This window comes from Melozone crissalis, unplaced genomic scaffold, assembly GCF_028551555.1.
Source record: "Melozone crissalis strain CALT ecotype California unplaced genomic scaffold, PUWL_Pcris_2 ptg000036l_1, whole genome shotgun sequence".
NCBI classification, from domain to species: Eukaryota; Metazoa; Chordata; class Aves; order Passeriformes; family Passerellidae; genus Melozone; species Melozone crissalis.
This window is the reverse complement of record NW_026535814.1, coordinates 4,032,883-4,057,447: the sequence shown is the minus strand read 5'-3', so window position 1 is coordinate 4,057,447 and position 24,565 is coordinate 4,032,883. Positions and strand designations below refer to the sequence as shown.

General features: G+C 40.6%; 1 protein-coding gene across 1 annotated transcript in view; it reads left to right on the top strand.

Moving 5' to 3' along the window:
* The first annotated feature begins 3,455 nt into the window (after positions 1–3,455).
* Positions 3,456–24,565, top strand: part of MCTP1 (multiple C2 and transmembrane domain containing 1) — a 219,387-nt gene continuing 198,277 nt past the window's right edge. The window contains 4 exon segments of the mRNA XM_054283418.1: positions 3,456–3,645; positions 3,648–3,704; positions 3,707–3,786; positions 3,788–4,702. Of these exon segments, the coding sequence (XP_054139393.1) occupies positions 3,471–3,645; positions 3,648–3,704; positions 3,707–3,786; positions 3,788–4,702 (1,227 nt within the window). The 5' untranslated portion in view covers positions 3,456–3,470.

The following is a 24,565-nucleotide window of genomic DNA, read 5'->3' as shown; positions in this document are numbered from 1 at the left end:
AAGAACTGTGTCAGGGATCAAAAATAACAGTCAAACAAACAGCTACAGAACATGAGCAGAAAGCTAGCAATATGGTTAAAATATTAGAGACAAATATGTGTATGAAAGGAAGGGAAATCAATCTCCACTAAATTGAATAAACTTTTCATAACGTGCAATTTATAATCTTCATGGCACTTTCCCATAAAGGTCCTCCTGCTTCACAAAAACGTTTTGAAGCCTGAACTATCCTAGATTAATGGCTGAATCAATATTGCCATTGTTACACCCCAAAAAATTTGATAGCTGGTTAAAAATACTCAAAACTACATTAAGGCATTTTGCAGAGCTAAGCTGCAATTGGCCTTGTGAGATGCTATGTTTAATCACATTAGAGGAGGCCTATGTGGCAGGAGCAAAATTATCTGTATAAAATTCAAGAAGAAATGTACTCATTATTGTGTACTTGTGGGTGAAGATAGGATTTATAATACCGTTTATAGCTAAGTTTACCTGAAGATCATATGACACACTTTAAATACTTTCAAAATTTCAAAGTTCTCAGTTATTCTGGCTTCAATATTGTAATGTATTTCTTGTCTCAAGCTGAAACTCAGTTAGAAGATTTCAGGTAAAAATAAACCATGACCAAGAAGAGTTAAACAGTATATGTTTGTCCTGAAAATGTGAAACTTGCTTACAACAGGTTGGGAGAAGTCATCTGAGATACTGTTCATCATGCTAAGACCTGAATTTCATTAGTGGGATGCCAATGTTCCATTGTTATTGTGGAGAAAAAAACAAGCAAAACACAACATTTGAGGCTATACTTAAAAATTGTGCTATAGATCTCAAACATGACTCACATGAAAAAAAGGGAACATAAATCCATAATGATTCAGTCTGAAGAAGCATTGAGAAAGAACAAGGCAAAATAATGTGCAAATGGAGCTAAAATGTGGTTCCAGGCTGAGAAGATCACAATCATGCTCAGTCTTAGAGCCTAAGGCCATCTTTAAACAAATATCATCTCCATAAATGTCTGGTATGTATTGCAAAATATCAACATCTTTGCTGTATTCTGAATGATGGGAAAAGGAAGGGTGTTTCAAACAGAGGAGTCAACTAAACAATGAAATATATTTCTAAATATAGATACGTATATATAATGACCTAAATATCAGAATCAATAAAGTAACTTTGTTTTCAAGAAATAAGCAAAACCAAATCAAACATTTTCATTTGATCTAAAACACTGGAGAAATTTGGGGCTTCGGGTCATAGGCTGCAAAAGTATTAGAGAGTATTTTAAAAAAAAATACACAGTGCTTAGCTTTGAGTAGCACATTTTTTTTATAAATTTAAACTACTAAGAGTAATGACACACACACATACACATATATATATGAAATGTAGTTCTGAGGAGACTGATAATTACGTTCCTCAGAAAATGGTCTTCCTTTTTGACATGTATAGTTAATATGCTGGAATAAAGAAGACATTCTTGATCTCCTGGGGTTTCTGTTTGAAATACCAAATAATTATTTTTGTTGTCACTGTTGTCCTGTTCTATTTTAGCTTTCAAAATATTGAAGAAATATGGCACAAAGAAATATTTTCAGATATCCTGGTTTATAAGGCTAATAAATGTTTACCTTTATATTTAGAAGTATTGTTCTCACCTGTACAGGTGTTAAATCCATGTTATTGTTAAGTACTGAGATTTCTGTTTGAATGTAGCTTGAGGTTTTGCTGTGATCTTTCTGCCAAATTCTGTTTCAACTTTACAAATGAATTTAGTTCAAGTAATTCAACGTGGAGAATGACTCACAGTGCTGTAAAACTGCTTATGGTGACCTGATCTGAATTAATTTTAGAATAATCCCACTCTGCCTGTTGCAGCATAGCCATTTACCCATTTACTGTCTTGTCAGCCCAGACAGATTTTGCCCCGAGGATAATTAGTGTTTCTGCAACTAAACAGGTGAAGATACTTTGACCCTTTTCTTTGTAAGCAAATCTATTTGCTGGTTGTATAAAAAGGAGGCAGGTTGGACAGATTTGGTAATGATACAATTTTAATGTACAGAAAGTTTATGCTGGCTTTTGGGGATAAAGAATTAGGAGGCCTGTCAGTATGGTACTTGAAACCACTCAATGCACGGATCATAAAAACACAGCACAAGCCATATGGAGGCTTGTGTACACTCCTCCCAGACTACAAGCTTCCATGTACTTCCAAGATTAGTTGCTGAAGGGAATATGTCTATATAAACAACAAATTTCTGGTCCTTTTTTTTTTTTAATAGAAAAATGTGATCACTGGCTAAAATAACTGTCATTTAAATATATGAGAGTAGTTCAGTATACTTAGTAAAGCAAGATCTGCTGAATACACTGCTGTAGTCCTCCTGTATCTGGTTTTGTGAAACATCATCACTTTAACAGAAAACTTATCTGAAAAGCTGCTTATTTTATGTTTTAAGTATAAGGTGGAAATAGAAAGAGTCAAACACAAGGCAGATACATATATTGAAATATATTTCAGCCTTTTTCAATGTCCCCAGTGTAGCTGGCGAACAAAATTATTTTTTTATTCTTTTGATTCCTGTTCATTGAGTAAACTCATTGTTTACAAGAAACTTACAGAGTTTTCATTTTAGCAAATTCCTTGTTTGATTTAAAGATGTCAACTCAGATATTTGGACACATAAACTTGCTCCAGACCTTGATCCATTTGAGCTTTGCTACCTCACACTTTTGCTTTCAGGTAGTTAGAAGCTGATTATTTGGATTCGCTGTGAAGGCTCAAAGTCAGTTACTTATCTCTCATCTTCTATCTTAAAACATTTTGGTTTGTTCTTTTTGCTATGACTATCTATGACCTTTTTTTGGTTCTAAAATGTCATTTAATTGGCAGGACCCTTCAGAAATAACCGCCAGTGGTTCAGAGGTTGTTTAAGCTATTTTCTGATATGCTCTAGACTGAATTCCCAAAGCCCTGATGATTTGGAAGGACCCATTTTATCTCAGTATTTTTAATTTTCCTCATATTCTGTTCAGCAAAAATTACACTGTCAAATGCCTGGTTGCAAACTTTATTGGGGAAGTTAAACATAGGAGGCCAAATCCTCCATTGTGAGAAGTGTCTTTTTAATGAAACCTGAAAGTACACTGCACAAAGGTATGGCTCACTCTACACAAAATTATTTCTTTTGCTTGTTTGCTTCATGGAACACGAAAGATTTGTTCTCACATCACACTGCTGGTATGATTTTAATTAAAAAAGAAACATCCAAAAATGCACTAATGGGGCTGCTAGTACAGCATGCTATGATAAGAAAACTTTGTCCTTTATTTAAAAAAGACGAGAACGCCAGACGAGCTGAGGGTTTGTTCCACCATACCTGGCGGGTCCTGCACGCAGTGCCCGCCGCTGCCCAAGGGCAGAGCCAGTGACGAGGCCCGCATTTCCCCAGCGCTTTCTGTACATGTATGAGGAAATCCCACTGAACCTTCCCTCCACAACGCTACTGCGGGTCGGGGACGATGCCCGCTCCACAGGGAGCCCCCTCACATTCCCACCTTCAACCGAGGATCTGGATGTTTCCCGGCCGCGTGGGGAGCGCAGCAGCCGGGCGCCCACACCCCGCCACCCGCGGCCTCCCCCCTCCCGAAGGGGAGCCCGTCCCGGCCGCAGGAACAGGTGGGGCGGAGGGCAGGGCACAGCCGCCTGCCGGGCCCTCACCTCATTACCGCGCTGTCTGTGTGCGAGCCGTTGCTCCCCCTGCACCTCGCCCAGAACTTTTTTTTGCCAGGCTTCGCGCCGCCCGCCGCCACCGAAGGAGCACCCAGGGTGGTTGTGGGCTTAGGGTGGCAAACTTTCTGCCCAGATGGGCCAGTGTGGCAGCTTCGTCCTCCCTTTCTGTTCAACATCACGTCTGCAGCACCATCCTGCCTCGGGCGCGCCACGCTGAGCGGGGGGCGGTGCGGCGGAGCCCTGCGCTCGTTCCGGCAGCGGGCGCCGCTCCGTTTCGGTCCGCCCCGCACCGGAGAGAGCGCGGCAGGCTCCAGTGGGCTCTGCTGCTGCTCCTGCTGCTGCTACTGCCGCCGCCACCGTCGCCCCCGTCGCAGGAGGAGAAAGATGGAGCCAGGCAAGGAGCCCCGAGTGACCGCGGGGGAGAAGCCCAGCGAACCAGAGCCGGCGGTTTCCTTCCAGGCCCGGCTGTGGAAGAACCTGCAGCTGGGGGGCAAGGGCCGGAGCGGCGGCGGGCGGGCAGCAGCCGAACGCCGCACTGCGGAGCCCCTCGCCCCGCCGCCGCCGGCCGGCAGCAAGGGGGACCTCCAGCCCGGCGGCAAGTGGAGCGGCTTCAAACGACGGCGGCAAGTGCTAGACCGCGTCTTTTCGTCCTCCCAGCCCAACCTATGCTGCTCGGCCGCCGAGCCGCTGGAGCCGGCCGGCGAGTCCGGCTCCGCCCTGCGCCGCCTGCGGGAGCACCTGCTTCCCCAAGGCAAGGGGCCGCCGCCCGGCCGCCGCCCGGAGCCCGCGGCCGGCGCTGAGGGGCCGGCGGGTGGCAGGGAGGGGCGCCGGCCCGGGGCGCACCTGTCCCACCAGAAGAGCTCCTCGCTGCCCAGTACCGCCTGCCTGGAGCAGCTGCTGCAGGGATCGCCCGCCGCCGGCAGGATCCAGGACCAGCGGACGGAGGACGGCGACAGCAGCGCGGTGAGTGCCGGCCCGCGTCGCCTCTCTGCGTACGGGGCCGGGTCGGCAGGTTGAGCGGGAGGGGTGGTAATCCTTGGGGAGGGGAGAGGAGGTGGGAAGGGAACTGAGGTAAGGAGAGGTGGGAGGGCGGCCGCTGGGGAAGGGAGCTGAGGTGAGGCGAAGGACGGCCACGGCTGAGTCTCAGCCCTCCTCCCGCTCGCTCGCTGTTGAAGAGAGCCCTTCGGGAAGCGGCTCCGGTCCCGCCCGCATCCCGCGTCGGAGCCCTGCATTCACTCCCCCAGCACGCCGTGACAGGCGGTGTCGCGGGCACCGAGCGGGGAGCACCGCTGCCAGCCGTGCTCCTGCTCGGCTGCAGGAGCGACCTCCCTCAGACCTTCATTGCATAAACCATGCAGAGGAAGGGTGTCTCGGAGGCTGGAGTTAGGCTTCCTTCACTCTCACGCCTCGCAGGTCTGTGAGGGCCTCCTCTGCAGGTGTCTGCTCCTAACACACGCAGCATGGCTTTTCCTCCGATGATCTCGGCTTTTTTGCTTATTTGGTTATCCATATTTGAATTACTATGTCTTTTGATTTCTGCAAGACACAAAAATGACAACCATTAGTATACATTTAATAGATTGTAGGTAATTATTTGGCTGGGTACTGTCTCATGCAGCTGTCAGTTCAGTCTAGGAGACTCGTGCTGGTTGTTGGGAGAAGGCAGTAAACAAAGCCATAACTCTTCCAACTGTCAGTTTTTAAATTGTGCGGTAAAACTACTGTTCATAGGGACTGCCGAATCTTGGAATAAATTTACTGCAAGAAAAGTGCAAAACGTATGAGTATTTTTGGATCTTGTGTAATTCTAAGTAGTCATCCACCTTTCTTAGGAATAACTGACTAATGTATATTATTATGAATTGTCTTAGGTCATAATCAGGGAGAAATGAGTAGCTGAACTAAAAGATGTGCTCTGTGTGTTGTCAAAAATAAGCTGTATAAATGCATTTGGCTGCTGCCAGAGCAGTACCTATACTAATGAAGGATGACAGTACTTCTGCAGCGATTTGCAAGTGTACCTTGAGGTCAGTGGTAATGTCCCTCTGCAGAATTCAAAGGAGTTCGTCTTCACAAATATGGGACTGACCTAGAGGTAACTATGTCACGGGGTTGCTTTGGTTGTAATCACTGGCCTAATTGGAAACTACTGGGGTTATCTCTTGTATAATGCTTATAAAGGGTTTAGATCATTGCTTATTGAGGTGGGATTATTGTGACAGGTGTCTCTAAAGTGGGCATGCAGTAGTTAATCCCTTCCTCCCCAAACTAGTGGCTTACAAGAATGTATTGCATATTTTAAGTATTTAGGTACTATTTTTTGAGACAACAGGACATTATTCTGCTTTAAAGACTGCTGCATCTAGCAGTATGAAAATGTGTGACTTTCTTCAGTGTTGTTCTGCTGTTGTGTTTAGTAAAGAGTTGTAAATGTTTGTTTACAAAACATGTCAAATGGTTTTCAGTTGTGAGGGCATTACTCTTGTTTAGAACAAGGTACATTTGGAAAGAATACTGCCAAATCAAATCAATTTAGGCTTTCTAACACTTGTTTTTAATCAGCAGGATTATGACCGATTCCTCCAAGTGTTTTCTAGTATTCATTTGGGCTGTGCCTGGATACCAGATATGCTGGTTTCGATAATAAAAAAGCTTGCTTGTGTGTTGATGAAGTTTGCAGAGCTGCTGATTGTGTTTGTTTCAGAGCGATGATCCGAAACAGAATAGATTTTCTGCTATTTCATAATAAGCACATTCACTGCTTTTCTCAAGTCTAAAGTATAATCTCACTTGAGTTATTAAATCTCGTTTAATTCACCAGCTTCATTGAGTTATAGGATGTTTGGGGAAGTAAGACTCCAACTTAAAGCATTTTTGTTTGTCTTCAAGTATGCCTGGTACTCTTCAGTGTTAGTTATTTGCACAGTGTTAGTAGAGCAAGGACCTTCCACTGTGGGCGGCTGGAGTTTCCATTTCAGTGTACCTCAGGAGTCAAGTCTTGCATGCTTACAGGCTGTACCCCAGGGCAGTAAAGTCCCTGCCCAACCTCAGTCATGGCCTTTACACCCTTCTGAGGTTTTGGGTTTACACATCTGGTAGCATGAGTTTGGAATAACTTGCATTTTTCAAACCCAAGTTTTACTTACACCACATGCTGATTTTAACAACTGCAGGGAACCAACCTCCAAGGAAGCTATTCCCTTTCCCCCTGTGCCCTCTGACAGTGGAGGGACAGTAAGAGATTATGAGTTAAAATCTAAAATCACAATAACCACAGCAATATCAGTAGTGAGAAAAGTATATAAAAAGATGGTGTCCCACCCACAAAAGGGTGTTTATCATTGGGACCAAAAGAAAAAGTGCTTCCCAAAGACAGTGCCTGGTATGTACTCAGACAAAGGCAGCATGGCCATGAGAGCTCTGGTGGCTTAATGCTCCATCCCCCAGCCCAGTCTAAGTAGGACAAGCAAACCCCTCTGAATCTTGTGCCGTGCTGCCACCTCAGACCGCTCCAACATGTTCTGCACAGCCTTCTCTGGCCCTGCCACCACTCTCTGGGGCTCTTCTGGGACTTGGGCTCTGAATGGCTCGGCTGAGCTTGTGCCCCTTCTCTCTCTCTTTCCTAATATTCCCTGGAGCAGTTGTCTTGGACTCAGCTTTGCTGTCCTTCAGCACCACATCTTAAAGCCACAGCTCAGGGGAACGGCAGAAGGACTGACAGTGGAGAGGGGCTGGGTCCACCTGGCTTACCCCCATCCCTTCTCCCTGGAGAGAGCCAGGCAAGACGGTGCATTTCCCCTGCTGCTCCTTGGCTTTTCCTGCTGGGATCACAGAGATGATGTGCGTGGTATGGAGTAAACAGCATTAAAAGCTCCATTCCATTTTTTCTGTAACCAGGACACAGCAGCAGAGACTTACAGCAGTGTCCAGGTTTTCATTGTCTTTCAGTGCAGCCTTACATGCCCAAAGATTTAAAAAAATATATCAGAATCATTAAAATGAGATTAAATTGCCTAAAAGTAAGTCAACATAAAATTGCAACTTCTTTTAAAACATATGTAAAATTTTATTGAAATACAGAGCAAGCAGATGCTACTGCCTCATTTGGATCAAGACTGTTGAATTCCTTAGCAAATCTGCACGCAAAAAGATCTACTACATTTCTTAAGGGAGATGGTGGAGAGAAATAAAATCCTGCAATAAGTCAATTTTTTTGTGCTTCTAAGCTGAAATAAGACAGTTGTCAGTTGCCATCAGTGAGAGGGAGCAAGAGTTAGTGGGTAGGAAGACTTACAATGTAAAATGTTATCATGAAATGTACATATGTTTAGCATAATCAAGCAATTTTAATTTTATTTGAACTCATTAAAGTGTGATATAACACTATTGCATTGTGCATGGACAGTCTAGCAGAGACCTAGTTTTTTCAGTATTGAATAAAGCTTCTGTTGCATTGAATAGGATTAGTATCTTGGTTTGAGCAGAATGGCACAAATAGAAGTGTAGTCTTATGCAAATAATACCTATTATATTTGAGTGCTAAATACTAACCTAGTTCTTTGGTGAAGACTGAATATTCTTGGAGCTGTCTGTGAATATTTCTGGAAAGGGCATTTTAAGTGTTTATTGGCAGGAAACTTAGGTTTCTTTTAAGCAGTAACTGAAATATAAATGCCTTTCTGAAATTATAAATGCCATTTCTTTTTAGGACAAAGAAATGAACACATGTGCAATTATACATAATCCTTCTTCCAGTTTCCAAAGACTATGAGGCAGGTTTCCTTGGCCAAACTTTTCATAACTTTCCACATGGCAGCCAGTCACTGTCATGTTGCTGAGAGCCACGTGTGTGCTGCATCCTTGAAGGACTTATATGATGGTGATGGAAGCTCCTGGGGTGTCCCCTGGACAGGAGATGACAACAACACTCCAGGAGCAATGCTTCACAATGCTTCCAGTGTCTGAGTGTGCTGCCATGGCCCAGGGCACTGAGGCAAGGGTTTTTCTACTTGTCCCTTTTAATTTTCCTTTCCATGCCAGCTGGAGCGTGAATTTATCTGACAGTGCCTGTGCCAGCATGGCCTTTTTCTTTAATGTGAGACATAGCTTTGCATGAAAAGTTTTATATCACTTGTATTTTGTCACAGTAATTTAGTAAAAACCAGGAGGGTGAAAATATACCTGTGTCTTAAGATTTGCAGTAATAGAGACCCTACAGGTGTTTCACTATCTTAATCAAAGAACATGGATCTGGTCATGTCATATTGAATCAAAAGTGAACATGAAGAGAGAGGGCTTAGGGAGAGGGTTCTTGGTTGAAGGGATATCCAGACTGCAGTCTGACTGTCACAGTGCAAGCTCTTGCAGGCACTTCTCTCCAGTGTGTTTTCTTCAAAAATAACAATGAATCTGATAACAACAAATTTTGTAATTTCATGACTTCTTAAAATGTGTCCAGGTTGATCTATTACACTGAAAGAGTGGACCGGTTCATAACACCTTCCATCAATGTTTCCAGTTCTGTGAGTGGCTATGTGAATCACTTAGAGGTGTGGAAGAACACTGGGGTTATTGCAGAGGGAAGATGGGGGCTGGCTAACTCTGCTGCTCAAGCTGCAGTTTCATAGCCATAAGAAAGCAAGTTTCATTAATTTTGTGACACATGAAGCTATTTGTTTCATTAATAAGCAGGGATTGGGAAACAGTGATCTAGAATATATTACACAGAGTGATGAGAGATGAGATGAAGTGAAAAACTGGAGCTGCATCCAGATACAGGGTCTTTCCCATTCTTACAAATAAAGATAACTATTAGTCAATAAAGTTGATGTAAGAGGGTGAACTGTGTGGCACAGGAGGAGGACCTGCAGAAAAAAGGGGAGTTTAGTGAGCTAGGTTGTATAAGGAGACATTGTACTTTCAGGGCAAAGAGCGTTGTCTTGTACTGGGACGCTGGAAAAAAGAAAGGAAATCTTAGTTAGCAGAAAGGAGTAAGTACAGGTTGAGCTGGGAAGAAGCCTGAAGAGAAGAGAGGGAAATTTGAATTTAGTGTGGAGTGGGATGCAGAGCCAGTGAAGACCAGACTGGCATACCATGCATGTTTCTCTGTCTATACCAGAATGAATCTGTACTTGGTTTAGAGCTGTGTGAGTCAGTGAAGTTACACAAGGGAAAAATTTTGTTTGTTTGTTATAATTGGCATATGTAATTGATCCAGCCAAAGAAGGAAAAAGAACAAGAAAAGACAAAAGCCTGAAATGTCAATGAAAAGCTACACAGATAATGTCACCCAAGAGGATCTTAATTGCTACTTTAATTTCACTGAGAAAGATGAAGGTGGTGAGAAAATTTGAAAACTACTGGCTGTCAAGGATTAATTACCTTTTCCTGACACAATGCTGGTACAAAATAGAGTTGGAGAGCGTTTTTTGCACAGGTATTTGGAACATGATTTGAGAGCAACATATTTCTGAAAATGGAGAGCAATAGTTTAGAAAGCAGGAGAACACTTGCTTTTAGTGATGTGGCCGCTGACACACAGGGCATGAGTAGATGAAACAATGTTTAGGCTGGGTGCAAAGACCATGGAGCTGGTTAAATAACACAGAAATAACAGCCAAGAGTAAAACGCTGTTGCTGAAGTTTGTTTCTTGTTAGGCAGCTGTTGCAACTTGATCAAAGCAATTTGTTTCTTCAAGAGTTTAATTAGACATCTGATTTTGTTAAAGGATGTTCTTATTGCCCAATTTTTCATTAAATTAATCTCTAATAAATCTTTTAGCAGTTTGAGATGTACTAATCTGTTTCTTGTGCTCTGTCAGCATCTGACCAGACTGTCAGTTTATGGTATTTTAATACCATGTATATATATAACTGGAAGAGAAATCAAGATATGGCACAATAGAGTTGTATTTAATTATATCCTGAATGACATCTGCTTAATTAACTAAAGATCTGCAGAATTTTCAAAGAGACCTACATGATTTTTCAGTATTGGCCAGTTTGCATTTATCCTCATGTGTAATATTTAGATATTTCAAAGTGAACTAATAGTGGCTGTTTATCTATGATCTCATTTAAACTTTATTTCCTCTTCTCCACACTCTTTGCATTTACTGCTTATGTATAAAAGTGCTTATAGTGAAATAATTGTATTGAGAATAATAGAGGTTTTGATGATAGAAATTGACACAGTCCTTGCACTGAAAGATCAAATACATGCTTATTTAGTAACAAGTGACTCTGCTGTGAAGTGCTTAAGTTTCAGGGGTTTTATCTGGATTTCAAGTGACTGTGTCAAAACTCTTACTTCAGTGTGCTTCATATGTGTGTTTCATAACCTATTGACCTGTGCTGAACTTTAAAAATTTAAAAATACTTGGTTATAGAAATAGAAACTTGGTTATAATACTAGACTTTCTTTTTTCCCAAGAAATACTGAAAAATGTTCCTTCCCTCTTTTTGAAATGTTGAATGCACAAAATCAGTCCTTCCTGTAAGATTTATCATCAGTTACTATATTGTTGCAGAGAGAATTACTTTCTAGCATTAAAAAAAAAATATAACTAAAACAGTTTTAAAACTGCCACTATGTCATTTAGCATGCAGTTTTTTAGGAAGTTCTAGCTTAACTGGTTTGTCTTATGTTATGTGCTAATAAATGAATAGATCCAAGTGTCTTTTGTTTTTTTTTTTTTTCTTCTTGGATAAATTTCTGGTCTTTGGCAAGATGACTAAGAATTTACCATTGATCTGAAGACCATATTTGCCTTTTCCTGTCTAATCTTACTATCTGTCGTAGATCTTGGATATTACAAGTGTTATCTTCTAGGTAATTTTAAGAGGGTAGCTACGATGTAATCCCTGGAGTTTATAAGTTTAAAAAATAAATATCTTCTCTTCCTTGTAAGAGAAGGCAGAATTCCCCCAGTTTTTTTCTATGGTAGACTTAATTTATGGAAATGACAAATTAGATCACCTTTAGTCCAGTATGGAGGTTTTTTTAATGTGAAGTTTTTGTTCTTCTCAGTGTATGTTCCATTCAGTGTATTTTGTAACTGTGAACTGAAGACAAACCATAGCAAGTGCACCAGAATTATCTTGTATATGTAGAATACACAAATACCAGAATGTATTTGTTTATATAGAAGTCTTATTGTGGGGTAGGTGACTGTGCTGGTTTGAAGGTAAACTAGCAGGAGAAATTAACTCTATGCAAATACCTTGTGAGAGATTTCAAGTTGGAGTTACAATTTAATAGGAAAATTACAATAAAGGCAGAAAGTACAGCAACACTGGTTTAAACGGACAAAGTCAGAGTACTACCTGGCCCCTGTTGGTCAGGGGTGGTGGTTGCAGTCCATTTAAGCAGTAGCTGCGGGGCTGCTGAAATGATGGTTGCAGTCTTGTGGAAAGCAGTTGTCCTGTGGAAATTTGGGTTCCTTCCCCCTCTGGATGCCCATTTGTGGTGGTTGTTCTCCCAGTTCCAAAACCCCAGGTTATATATGGTCAGATTCAGGCAGGAATGTTCAGGACCTTCCCCAGGGTGGGGAAATCCACAAAGGATTGGTATAAGCCTTGGTATAAATCATGTGATGTTTTGGGGAGTCCTTGATGACCTAGGCTGGTAGTGCTGCTCATGGGGGCTGTTGAGCCATTATGGCCCACTGGCAGAGATGGCCCCTCTGGGCTGGGTGTCCTCATCACTGCAAGTCAATATGTGGAGACAAAGAAATGCTGTCCTGCCACTCAGGGTTTAACACCCAGCTTGCAGCCTGGAGCATTGGGTGTGCAATGAACAGCTGTTGCAAATGATCCACCATTCATCGAGAGTAACCTAGGTGGGTGTGGAGGACATGGTTTGGCTACACCCATGTGGGCACTCTTCTCCTGTAACCGCGACAGTGATTCATACCTTGCCAGCAAGCCTGAGGTTTCCTATTTCACAGGCTTAGGAACAGTGATATACCATCGCTGTCAAAACATGTAGTTTTGAAAGGTTCAGACTCAGTGTGAGACGTGAGATCTGGGGATAAAAATATTGCAGTACTGGGATTTTTGTCAGTAAAGGCACCTCATGTTTCACATGAGTGACTTTTGGTGAGGAGAAACACTATGTCTTATCAAGTCAGGTAATTAATAAGGATGGTGAGCAGTCTTGTTCCTTTGTGCTCTGCATGGATGTTATTGATTTGCTTTTGTGTGTAGTCATTTGAGCCAATAAAATCATACAAACACAGAGTGGATTGCTTTGGAAGGACCTGAAGGATCATTTTAATGGCTTATAAACTGATGGATACAAGTACGGTTTCATGGATAATTTGACACAAAGGGATTTTTTTATAATTAGTATAATACATCTTGTAATGTATTGAATTAGCAGGATTAGAATGTATCAAGTTGTCCTAATTTTGGCTGAAGACAGAGTTAATTTTCTGACAGTTCCCATGAGGGGTTGTAGCTTGGAGCCTTGCAAGAACCCTGGTGGTGTTGTGCTACACCATTCATGTCATCATAGGGAGCAGGAGTAAGGGATTTACATTTCTGCCAAGATGAGGAACGTGGCTTTGGGTGGAAGAATAAGGCACCACATGGAGGAATACCACCATTTTGTTCCTTTTTTCCCCGGGAGCAAGTGTTGAATGGGGTGGTGGAGCAGCTCCAGCTCTAATTGTGGTGCAGTCATATGGGGTTGAACTCAGTGAGCATTTTGCATGTAAATCACCCTTTCTATGTAGTGGTGCTATTAGTATTGTTGCTGTTAATGTTTGTTTTCTTATCACATTGCTGTTGGCCAGCAAATGATTATCTCAACTTACTTCTGCCTTTTGTCCCTCTCTTACTGTCTGCGTAAAGCCTAATTTCCAGCTGAGTTTAATGTTTAAAAGAAGGGTTGAGATAACAACAGATCTATCTGTTCAGAGCCAGTCAGAAACAATTTTGATTAAGCATATTTTGTAGGTACAGATCCTTCTGGTTACAATGTTGCTTGGTCTGTGCGTGTGGATATGGTACCTAACTCATACCTTCCTGTATGTGTTCCTCACAGTTCTCTTTTCCAGAATGGGGAGAGGGATCAGAATGGCTTTGTTGCTGTATTGTGTGATATACTGTATGACATTATAATGTCAAGGGCAATCAGGGTAATTTGCCATGTGTGTTCAGTGCTGCTCTTCTGCCTGGGCCTGGGATGGTATGCCTGGGAATTCATTAATAATTGCACCCCATTAGAGGGGTGGAACAGGGGAGGATAATGCCCTAGCCCATGGGCCAGTTAGGATAGAACAAGATGTAAAAACATGCTCTACAGTGCAGCCAGGGAGAGTGGTCCTTCCTGGATCTCTGGTAAAAATTAGCCACAGAGACTCAAGGGTGACCCTTGGGTTTCTGGAGTCAGAGGATCCGGCCTGCTAATCCTAACTAAAAATGAAATCCTTGCAGTTTACTGAAGGTATTTGAGCTACTTCAGAAATGTTTGGCAACAAAAAATGAAATCCTTGCAGTTTATTGAAAGTATTTGAGCTGCTTCAGAAATGTTTGGCACCAAAGCACAGCTCCTCCTGGCACTCTGACTGCCAGTGCTGGGCTGGATTTTCAAAGGGGGATTCCCATGCTACTGATACTACGTGGAGTAAGTGGATTGCTCTGACCACCCAGTGAGCTTGAACAGGAAACAGCCATTGCTCAGGGATCTTGGAAATAATCATGAACTGGCCCAAAGGTGAAAATTGCTTAGGATGCCCCACCACATAATCAACTACCAGAAAATGAAAATAATATATGCTCTATTTCGTGATGGTTCCTGCTATAGGAGTGTATCGAAAATAGAAAGCTTCGTTGTGGAGTCCTACGTGGTGAGTCACAGAAGCTATGGAGGGACAAGTTGCATCAGGTCAGGTCACAGAGCTGAAAGCCATCCAGCTGGCTTTAGATATTGCTGAATGAGAGAAATGGCCAGTGCTGCACCTCTACATTGACTTGTGGATGGCAGAAAATGCACTGCAGGGTTGGCTGGACCAATGGAAAAAGACCAGCTGGCAGGACAGAGGTAAACCCATCTGGGCTGAAGAATTGTGTTGAGGCATCATTTGCCAGGTAGAGGAGTTGGCTGTAAAAGCACGTCATGTAGATGCACACCTACCCAGGAGTGGGGCTGCTGAAGAGCATCACAACAACGAACAGGTAGATTGGGCTGCCAAGATTAAAGTGTCTCAGGTAGACCTGGGCTGGCAGCATAAGGGTGAATTATTTCTTGCATGATGGGCCTCAGCTTATCAGGGAGGAGTGGCAAAATAGAGATAGGCTTGTGATCAAGGAGTGGACTGCCCAATGATAGTATGTTCCAGGTTATTCACAACTGTGAAACATCCACTGCAATCAAGCTGGCCAAGCAGGTTAAGTTACTGTGGTATGGCGGGGATGATGGTTGAAATATAATGTGAGGAGGCCTGGCAGATTAATTACATTGCAGACCACAAAAACCTGCCAAGGCAATTGTTACATGCTTACAGTGGTGTAAAGAAGGACTGGATGGCTGAGGATGTACCCTGTGCCTCACGCCACTGCCTGGAGCACCAGCTTGGGGTTTGAAGACCAAGTCCTGTAGTGACATGGTACCCCAGAAGGAACTTAGCTGAACAATGACACTAATTTTAAAGATTCAGAGTTTTTAGAATTTTAAAGGTTCAGAGTCACACCTTTGCCAGAGAGCATGGTATTGAGTGGGTATCATATTCCCTGTCATGCAGCACCCTATGGGAAAGCTGAATGATAGAATGGACTGTTAAAAACCACACTGAAGGCAGTGGGTGGTTGGATCTACGTTCAGCAAATGCAATCTGATTAGTTAACACCCAAGGCTTTATCAATTGAGCTGGCCCTGCCCAATCAAAACCTCCAACTACTGTAGAAAATAGGAAGTCCCCATGGTACATATAAAAATGTGTTAGCGGAAACAGTTTTGATTAGTTATGCCTTCTTTCCATGGGATTTTTTTTTGCTCAGGGACCTGGGTGCACTTGGCAGATGATGCAGAGGGTCATGCAAAGACAATGTGCACTCCAAGGAGATTTGATTCTTGGTTGAGAACAGTCTGTAATGTTAAATTGTGTGTTGAATTGTATTTGTTGCTGACGCTCCCACTATATGTCATAACTCCTATGGGCAGGATGTGTTGGAGAGATGCTGGAGTGGTTCTTGGAAGATGTTTTTACAGCTGGTATCTTACTTCTGACCTTGATTTAGAGAATAAATTTGGTTGTTTTTTACAGTACAGACTGAACTCTCTATAATATTTTCATGCTATCATTTGGCAAGACAAAGGCAATAAGAATAAAGAACTTTGATTTTTTAAATGAATGCTTACAATCGATTCTAGTCAAATCTTCATCTCTACTAAACTTTGATGCAGAAATTTCTGAACTAGATACAGGTTGCGTTCAAATTGAGTCACCTTTTAATGATAGGCTAATGCAACACAAAAGAGCTTTTTGTTTGAAAGTTTTACATAGACAAGATTAGTAAGGAAAAGCAATAAACTACAGAGGAAGTCCTGACAATAAATGAGACCAAGATTTCTGAGAAGAGAAAATGCAAAGAAAGAAGAGCAGGAAAGGCAAAAGCAGTATTGATAGAAACTCATAATGTTGAGACAGGGGCCTATGTGTGCAGCCTCAGGGGACCTGCTGGTAGTCCTGAAGGATTTGAAGGAGATAGCTGAAAAAAAAGAAAAATTCCAAAAGCAAAATCAGTTGAAATAAGTTTATGACCTACACTATACTTTAGCAAGAAGCAGAAATCCACAGGATTTATTTTACCAGTGAATGAGACAGCCAGTCTGGCACTGCAGGATTTTTTTGCAGTGTAGGATACGTAAGTAAAGACAGGAGATTGACTTCCTGTCTACCACAATCTATTCAAAATCGAGGTTCAAGAAAAAAATGAAGGCTTTTATAGAAAAATGTGAGAATTCTTCCTTTTAAATGATGGGAAAAGAGAAAGAATCTGTTTTAATAGCAAATAGTACCATTTATTATTTAATTCTGGAATATTGATAAAATTGAAAATCAAAAATTCTACAATACCTTTCAGTAGTGTGCATTATTAAATCCTGGAAGAAATTTCTGGAAGAAATAGAAGAAAGGAGGACTCCTGTACTTGAAAGTAAATGCCTAAAAATAAATATGTGTACTAAAAATGAATAGACTGAAGCATATTTAGACCAAGAAATCTGATATGATAGACTCAGGAAAAAAGTATGTACCCTAAACTCAAATGAGCTGTTACAAAAAAAGTAACTTTTTCTAAAACGTGGCTCCTCACAACTTCTATGACTAAAATCTGATATTGTCAAAACATAAAATAAGTTGGAAGAGATGATATTTTGCACATTTTTGTACAGATAAATGCAGTCAGAGGATTCCAAACATGACAATGCTTTTGTTGTTAAGAAGTTTAGAATTTTGATATGCAAATAATGTTTTCATATTAGTGACTAATTACTACTTGCCATTGACCCTTTATTGAAAGTGCAAACTTGAAACACTTTTCATGTATTTTCTTTTTGGTTTGTTTTTTGAGATCAACACATAGAAAAACAAAATAAGGGGAAAAACCCCCAAGCTTTAAAAAGGATGTTTTCTCAATTTTTAAATTAATATTTTTAAAAGAAACCTTCAGAAGAACCAAACAGCAAAACCAAGAATTCAAATGATCCCTTGGTAGTTAGACTTTCATGAGACATTTAGGACCCTGAAGACTGAGAGATTTTTATGGGTGATATAAACAAATATTTATCATATTGGAAGTTCCTCTTACATTTTCAGACTGCTTTTACGTGCCTGAATTCCTGTTTCCATATGCTCAGATTGAGTATATTTGAAGTCTGAGTTTATTTGAAGGTCACAGCTGATGTGGAGCAGCCAGACCAAAGTAGGAAGTCAGATTGCTGCACAGAATGTGAATGGCAGAGCTTGTGCCTGCTTTGCTTTTAAGAGCTTGTGCCTGCTTTGCTTTCAAATATACTCCCAGCACTCAGACAGTGCTGGGATTATATTTGTAAATTTCACAGGCTTAAGCTAATCTTAGGTTTTTTTTGCTTACAAGAAAAGCGAAAGTATATACCTTGACTTTAGACCTGAGAAGAGTGGTGTGTGAAGGAAGAAGCTGTGTTATGAACATGTACAAATACATGTGTGCTTCCAGAAGTATTCTTGGGGCTTCAAGGAAACATAGGAAGAAAAAGACTTACAAAAAAGAGTAAGTGCTTTTAACGGGTTATTTGAAGTAATTGCATGATCTGCTTCTGATGAGAGCCTCTGGGAACTTTTCTGTCAGAATACTCCTCGTCATCATAAGTAACTTAATAATTTAATAACTGGTTTTCTCTTTGGTGTTTAGAGTTTTTAAAATTTATTTAAAAAATATTTTTTCTGCTGCACTTTTCCTGTCCTGTGGTTTCCTGTCCTGTTTGGTTTGTAGATTCCAGTAGCATCAAGGCTCCTCTGTTAATAGATAATAGGTTTCTGTGGGAGGGATGCTAATCCAGCATTCTGGGAAACTGCTGGGAAACTCCCTGCAATGATTTCACCAAGTCTTGTCTTTCTCTTCAGTTTCTATGTAATGCTATACTTTTCATCAGTGCCCTGGTGGTAAAGGCGATTTAATTAGTAAACATCAACTTCTTTATCTAGTATTGTAGTTTCAACAGTAAGGATTTTGGCTTGGGTTAACCAGACTCGTACAGTTGCAGGTTCTCTTTGCAGTTTATCTGGCTCGGGCTAAATTTAGCTCCACAGTTCAGCTATGTAGGTGACTTGAAGTAAATCTCAGCCATCTGCAGCCGCCAAGATACATGATACCCAAAACAGACACTATTTTGGCCATAATTAGGAGGCATGATTCTGCTTTTGGAAAACTGTACAGCTTATGGTTTAAGTGATACTAAATGCTGCGCTTTGTAGTGTTATGTCATCCAAAATGAAGTGCAGTACAAATTTGCTTCATTAGGTGGAACAGAGTCTAAAAAATAACCATCTTTCCTTAAAGGAGCTAACTCTTCCACTGTAGAAGTTTTAATGTATGTCTTTGACGTTAGCCTAATATTATGTACATATTTAAACAGATGGATAATTTTAATAATAATAATAAATAATAATTTTCCTCATGCAGTATGAGTGAGTACTCGTGTACTATTGTACTATTTACCATGTACTATAAATAAGTACTCTTGTAATATTTGAACTTGAAAGCCAGGTACCTAATTACCTATTTGCTAGCTAACCTCACCTAGTTTGGATTTATTCCACTGAGAGATTCTTGGACCTTCCATGTGAAGATTTTTGTGTGAATAATTAAACAAGTGTGTGTGTACATTCTTATCATAGAATCATCTAGGTTGGAAAAGATCTTTGAAGTCATCAAGTCCAACCTATGACCCAACACCACCTTGTTAACTAGACCATGACTCTAAGTGCCATGTCCAGTCTGTCCTTAAACACCTCCAGGGATGGTGACTCCACCACCTCCCTGGGCAGCCCATTCCAATGCCCCATCACTCCTTCTGTGAAGAGCTTCCTAAAGACAAACCTAAACATTCTCTGGTGCAGCTAACAACTGTGTCTTCTTGTCCTATGAGACATGTTTACGTGCAGGAGTATGCATAAGATATGTGTCATTTGTGTACATCATTGCTGCAATAAAAGAAATTTGAGGTGTCACTGCACTTCATTAATATGGCATTAATATGTGTCTCTTCTCAGTGGCAGTTTCATGGTTATTTTCTGTGCTGCTGTCAAACTGAATCTGAATATCTTTTGTGCAGTGACAAAGGGAAATGGTTTATCACAGAACTGAGGAGTGAGAATGTATGCTTCGTGTAATGCCAGGGGACTGGTGACACATACCACCAGGTTTTTCTGTCTTACACTAAGGTGTTCGCTGATACTGATTCTGTTGTGTAATTTAAGTGTCTGTGTTTCGTGCAGTACTGTACTTTCATGCATTAAGTACTGTGTTTGCCTAGCCCTGGTCCTATAGGGGATTAGTTTTGACATTCTGGCAAATCCTTATTCTGTTTGGTCAGAAGTGTTCTGTTCACCGCTAACATTTTAATGTATCTCAGATGTAGTAGAGGAGATGCAAGCAGCATATTGTCCTGAAATGTGAATTAATATATTAAGAATATACAGTTGGGTTGTATTTAGTGGTAAAATAGTGCCTCATCATGCAAATGAAGAAACTGATTAACTTGTTGCCTTTCTTCATGAGAACAAATGACACAATTTCAAGACTGGCTAGATTCAGAGATTGTGTGAACAGTGGCACTCGATACGCTGGGAGTACTGGACATGTAAGTAGAAGGTTGCTTTTTCTGTGTGTCCCTGAGCAGATGGTCCTGTGGATGACAGCAGAGGACTCTTGTAAGAGCCCTCTTAAATTAAACGAGGAGCATAGAGAAGAGCTTGGCTTTCTGCATCTCAGAAACTGGATGTCATGAAAAGAAACCATGTTAAGTAGGCAGGTTTTAAACCTGGTCTTCATATATATCTAGAAAAAACAAAAAGGTCTTTCAACAGTTCTAATATAGTAAGGAAACTCTGAGGTAGATGCCATTTATTTTACCAGTTAGCAAGTATCTCAATTCTGTAGGCAAAATCCAGTGATTGCGGTGATGGCAAGTTTTTCAGCCGTTGCTTTGCTGTCTTGCCTTTTAGCATGTTTGAGGGAGATGGAGATCTATTGGAGCAGTGATGTATGTGAATACACTCTTATTGTTTCAGTTGTATTTAATTGTATCATTATGCAGTTGTTCTGAAAGAAACACCAATGTGTTATGTAAATTATGCTTGTTCATACTAATTATCTCTTTCATTAAATTTACTAGAAGTCTATAAATAATTCTTTAAGAGTGGTTATAAGTAGCTCTTTTATATTGCCTGTCACATGAAATTAATATCAGTAAAATTAAGTACTAGTTACTTGTCAAAGGAGAAAAGCTAGATTTCTAGAAAATATTTCCAACATGCTTTTCGTGTAACCCTACAGCATGACCCAGCAGACTATTGCCTAGTGATGGAAGAGGAGCAGAATACTAATAGAAGTCACTAAACCAAGCTGTTAATCCTTCCAAAGTGTATGATGCTGCCACTGGAACTGTACTGTTTCCATCCTTTATAACAAATGAATTATTTTATTATTTTGGTTTTGGCTTTTAAATTATTTTTATGGTCATTTAAGTGGTTATTTGTAAGTGAATGACAGTGCTTTTACTGGCAATGTGTACAGTTTCAGAAATGTCATCCTGTACCTTAATAAGCATCAGTAGTGAATACTGTAAATACCCGTGTCTTTCAGTGCCAACAGTGATGTTTCAGATAACTGAAGTTGTTCCCTAAGTGCCCACTAAAGTCCTAAATGACTGTGAGGCTGTGTGTGCCTTCCAGCCAGTGCCAGCTAGCCAGATGCCATACTTGGTTGCTCCTATGATGAGAAGCGTTTGATCCCCTGTGAAAATTGAAAGCAGTCATGGAGTCTCAAGGACTGCTGCTGTAATTGCTGACTTTTTCTACTGTGTTCCTTATTTATATTTAAAAATCAAAATGGCTGTAACAATACCTAAAAGAGATGTAAGAATAGACTTAGAATATCTGAAATAGATGGAAACCAGCCTGCAAAGAGATTCTTGAAGTCTTAAGTCTGATTAGAGTACGAGATAAATGAATGAAATGTTAATGAAAATTAGGAAAAATATCTCATGAGACATTCAAAAGTACCTGAAAGAAGAATACATAACTTAATCTTGAAAATTTGATTGTGGATTTTAAAATTTATTTTATGCTTATTCATCTTTTTTTTTTTTTATGTGGATTTAACAAAACAAGCAGATTGCATTCTTGCATTGAATGTTTTGCTGGTAGGCACTTTTAAGCAACTATTTGAAGCACCAGCTGGCATATTAGATTTGTAAAGATCTGGGCTTCACCTTACATTTGTATAGCAAATTCATCATAACTAGAATTTGAAGATAGCGAGTGTAAGTTAGTCTAAACACTTTCTGCCTGTTTCATTGCTGCAGATTCCCTCTGAAGGTTTTGGTCAGTTTCTTTAGTCTTTGCATTCTTTTCTGGGTTGGAATATATTCGGTGTTTAATTGTAATATCAGTAGTCTCATGTGAATGGTCCTGTACCTGGATACGTATTTTCTGAGCAAGATTTGTACTGGTAGCATCCAGTCACAGATTCATGTTAGGTAAAAGGTCTTACAGTTTCACATTCTCTCTCTTTCTTTCAGGCCTGGTTATTTTCTTTGGGCCATGGAGTGCCATGTTGCCCTGTTCCCTAATACCAGTTTTCCAATTTGTCATCCTCCATTTACACTGCAATTATCAGGGCTCTTATCCTTGTTTCTTGAAGATGGTACAGGTGGAGCCAAAGCAAAGTGGGGTTAATCCCAGAAAGTTTTGGGGTTTGATGACTGCAGATTTTTGCAGGATGTTCTGGAGTTGTGTGTTCATTTTGGTTTGACCTCATCTTTTCCCATGGAAGACTAATATTAGTCAGTCTTAATACAGTGTTTCTAGCTTCATTTTTCTCCCCTCCTTCTTCAGGTTATCTTTATGGGAGGAGGCATTTTATTATTATTGCTATTTTAAAAATAATTTTGTTAGATGAGTATAGGAAATCCAAATCTGTGCTTGTGATAATTACCCATTCTCATTTCTTACAAAGCAGACGCTACTTCCTGTTTGGCCAGTTGTAGGTTACTGACCCACTTTTGCTCACCATTTTCTCTGTAGAGGGAGATATAACCTCTTACAGTCATGGTGAGGCCTTGATAAGTCTTTGTTACAGTCACTGATGAATTGTGAAAATAAGAAAAAAACAACTGTGACAGGGAAATAGTCTGAGAAGAATTGCAATAGATTTGTCTAAATGTGCTCCACATGTTATGCTGGAGTTCATAATTGGATACTGATGGCCTATAACATTTTCAGCTGTGACTCTAGAATATATCCTCATTAGAGGACGCAACTAATATAAGATTTATAAGATAATGTGGTTTATTCCAATGGTATTTTTGTCCAGGAGCAAGGGACTGCAGAAACAGTTAAACACGTCAGTTGCTAAAGAAAAAATTATATAAGAAATAGTGCTGACAAAGGCAAAACATTGACTCACTGTTCTCTTGAGGTATATTATTCAAATAAGAATGAAAAAAACTTAGTGGCTTCATATAATAAATATTATATGTTTAAGTACAGCATTAGGCTGCAGACTGAACAGAAGTCCATAACTGATGCTCTTGTTGGCATACATCTGGTAATATTGTTAAAGCATATCGGAAGAGGAATTGTGAATGCTAGGGCCATCTATTGAAAATGGTGCTGAAATGTGTGCTTTTAGAATGGAAGGTGTAGACGTCTCCCTGCACAGCAGGGTGTCATACCTTGCAATGCTCTCTTGCTGTGCTTGAGTGTGCAGCTGCCCTGAGCCAGCCTGGTGAGCCTGAGTGAGCAGGAGTCCCACACAGGAGGGCATGTGTGTCAGGAGAGAGGGAGAGAGGAGGCAGGGCAGAGAAGGAGCTCTGTTGTCCTGCTCTGGATATTAGTCAGTTTGTGTTCAGTGCACGAATGGGAGATTTAGGGCATAAACCTGGCCTTCTCCTTTGGTGCTAGTGGCAGCATTACTGGGAGCTGGTGTGATACTGTACAATTACAGCTACTTTTTTTTTGCTGCTAATTCTTATTCGAACTCATGTTAAGATAGTCATGCACAAAAATTGGTAATTTTTTAGCATCACTGAACAGAAATATTTCTACTGCAGTTTTTCAGAATGTTCCATCCAATGCTTTCCAATACTTTATGATCTAGGGATGAATAGATTTCCTGTTAATAAAATGGGCAGGTGTCACGTTGGAGAAAGGTGCAGATAGCAACTTGAAAAAATTTATAAATGAAACTCATTTAAACAAAGAGCAGTTTTTAAGTACAGTAAAAATAAGTTGTATACCAAGCAATGAGAATCTCTGTAAGAGTAGAATAGTATTTCAAAAGGACAAACTATAAAAGGAATCTAGAAGTCATAATTAACAAGCAATCCTGCAAGAGAACCTAATTCAACATTTTAGCAAAATCATCTACAGTGGCCTCCAAATCTTTAAAACTTAATTTTCTGACTGTGAAGAGAGCTGATTTCACCAGTGAATAAATGGCTGAGAAGGACATGAGAAAATGCGCACACTGTATGAATTTTTAGGAAGATGTTGAAAAATAAAGTCATGGCTTGTCATAAATTCATAGATGAAGAAAATGCTGATCAAAGAAAACCTGAGATCAGTATTCAATTTACCTAAACAAAGGTAGAGGATGATTATTACCCAAGAGAACACATAGGGTCTCTCATTTGGTTTATCCCTGCAGGATTGCTAGTGGTGAGAGCAGGGGGAAGTGAGACAGTATTTTGCTTGCTTCTTCAGCATTATATAAATCTTTAGGGACGTCAGTCAAGTCTTTGATTATTGTTATGGAGAAAGGGACATCTGACTTACATTTATTAGTTTGCTTAGCTTTGAGAGGAGCCTATCCAGGTGCACAGCAGACTTGCCATTCCTTTGCACCTCAAGATGATCTGTTCTGCCCAAGCAATGTGATGGACAGTGGGAGGTCAGTATACTTTAGTATGCTGGAGATCAGACAATGTGTGTGATTTCTTATTCTTGTAAAGTCTCAAGATCTGAAATTACTGGATCAGTGGAAACTTGCACAGTTTCACTTTTACTGGGTGCTGGTGCATGACAGAGAGTATGATATACCTGCGCAATACTATGC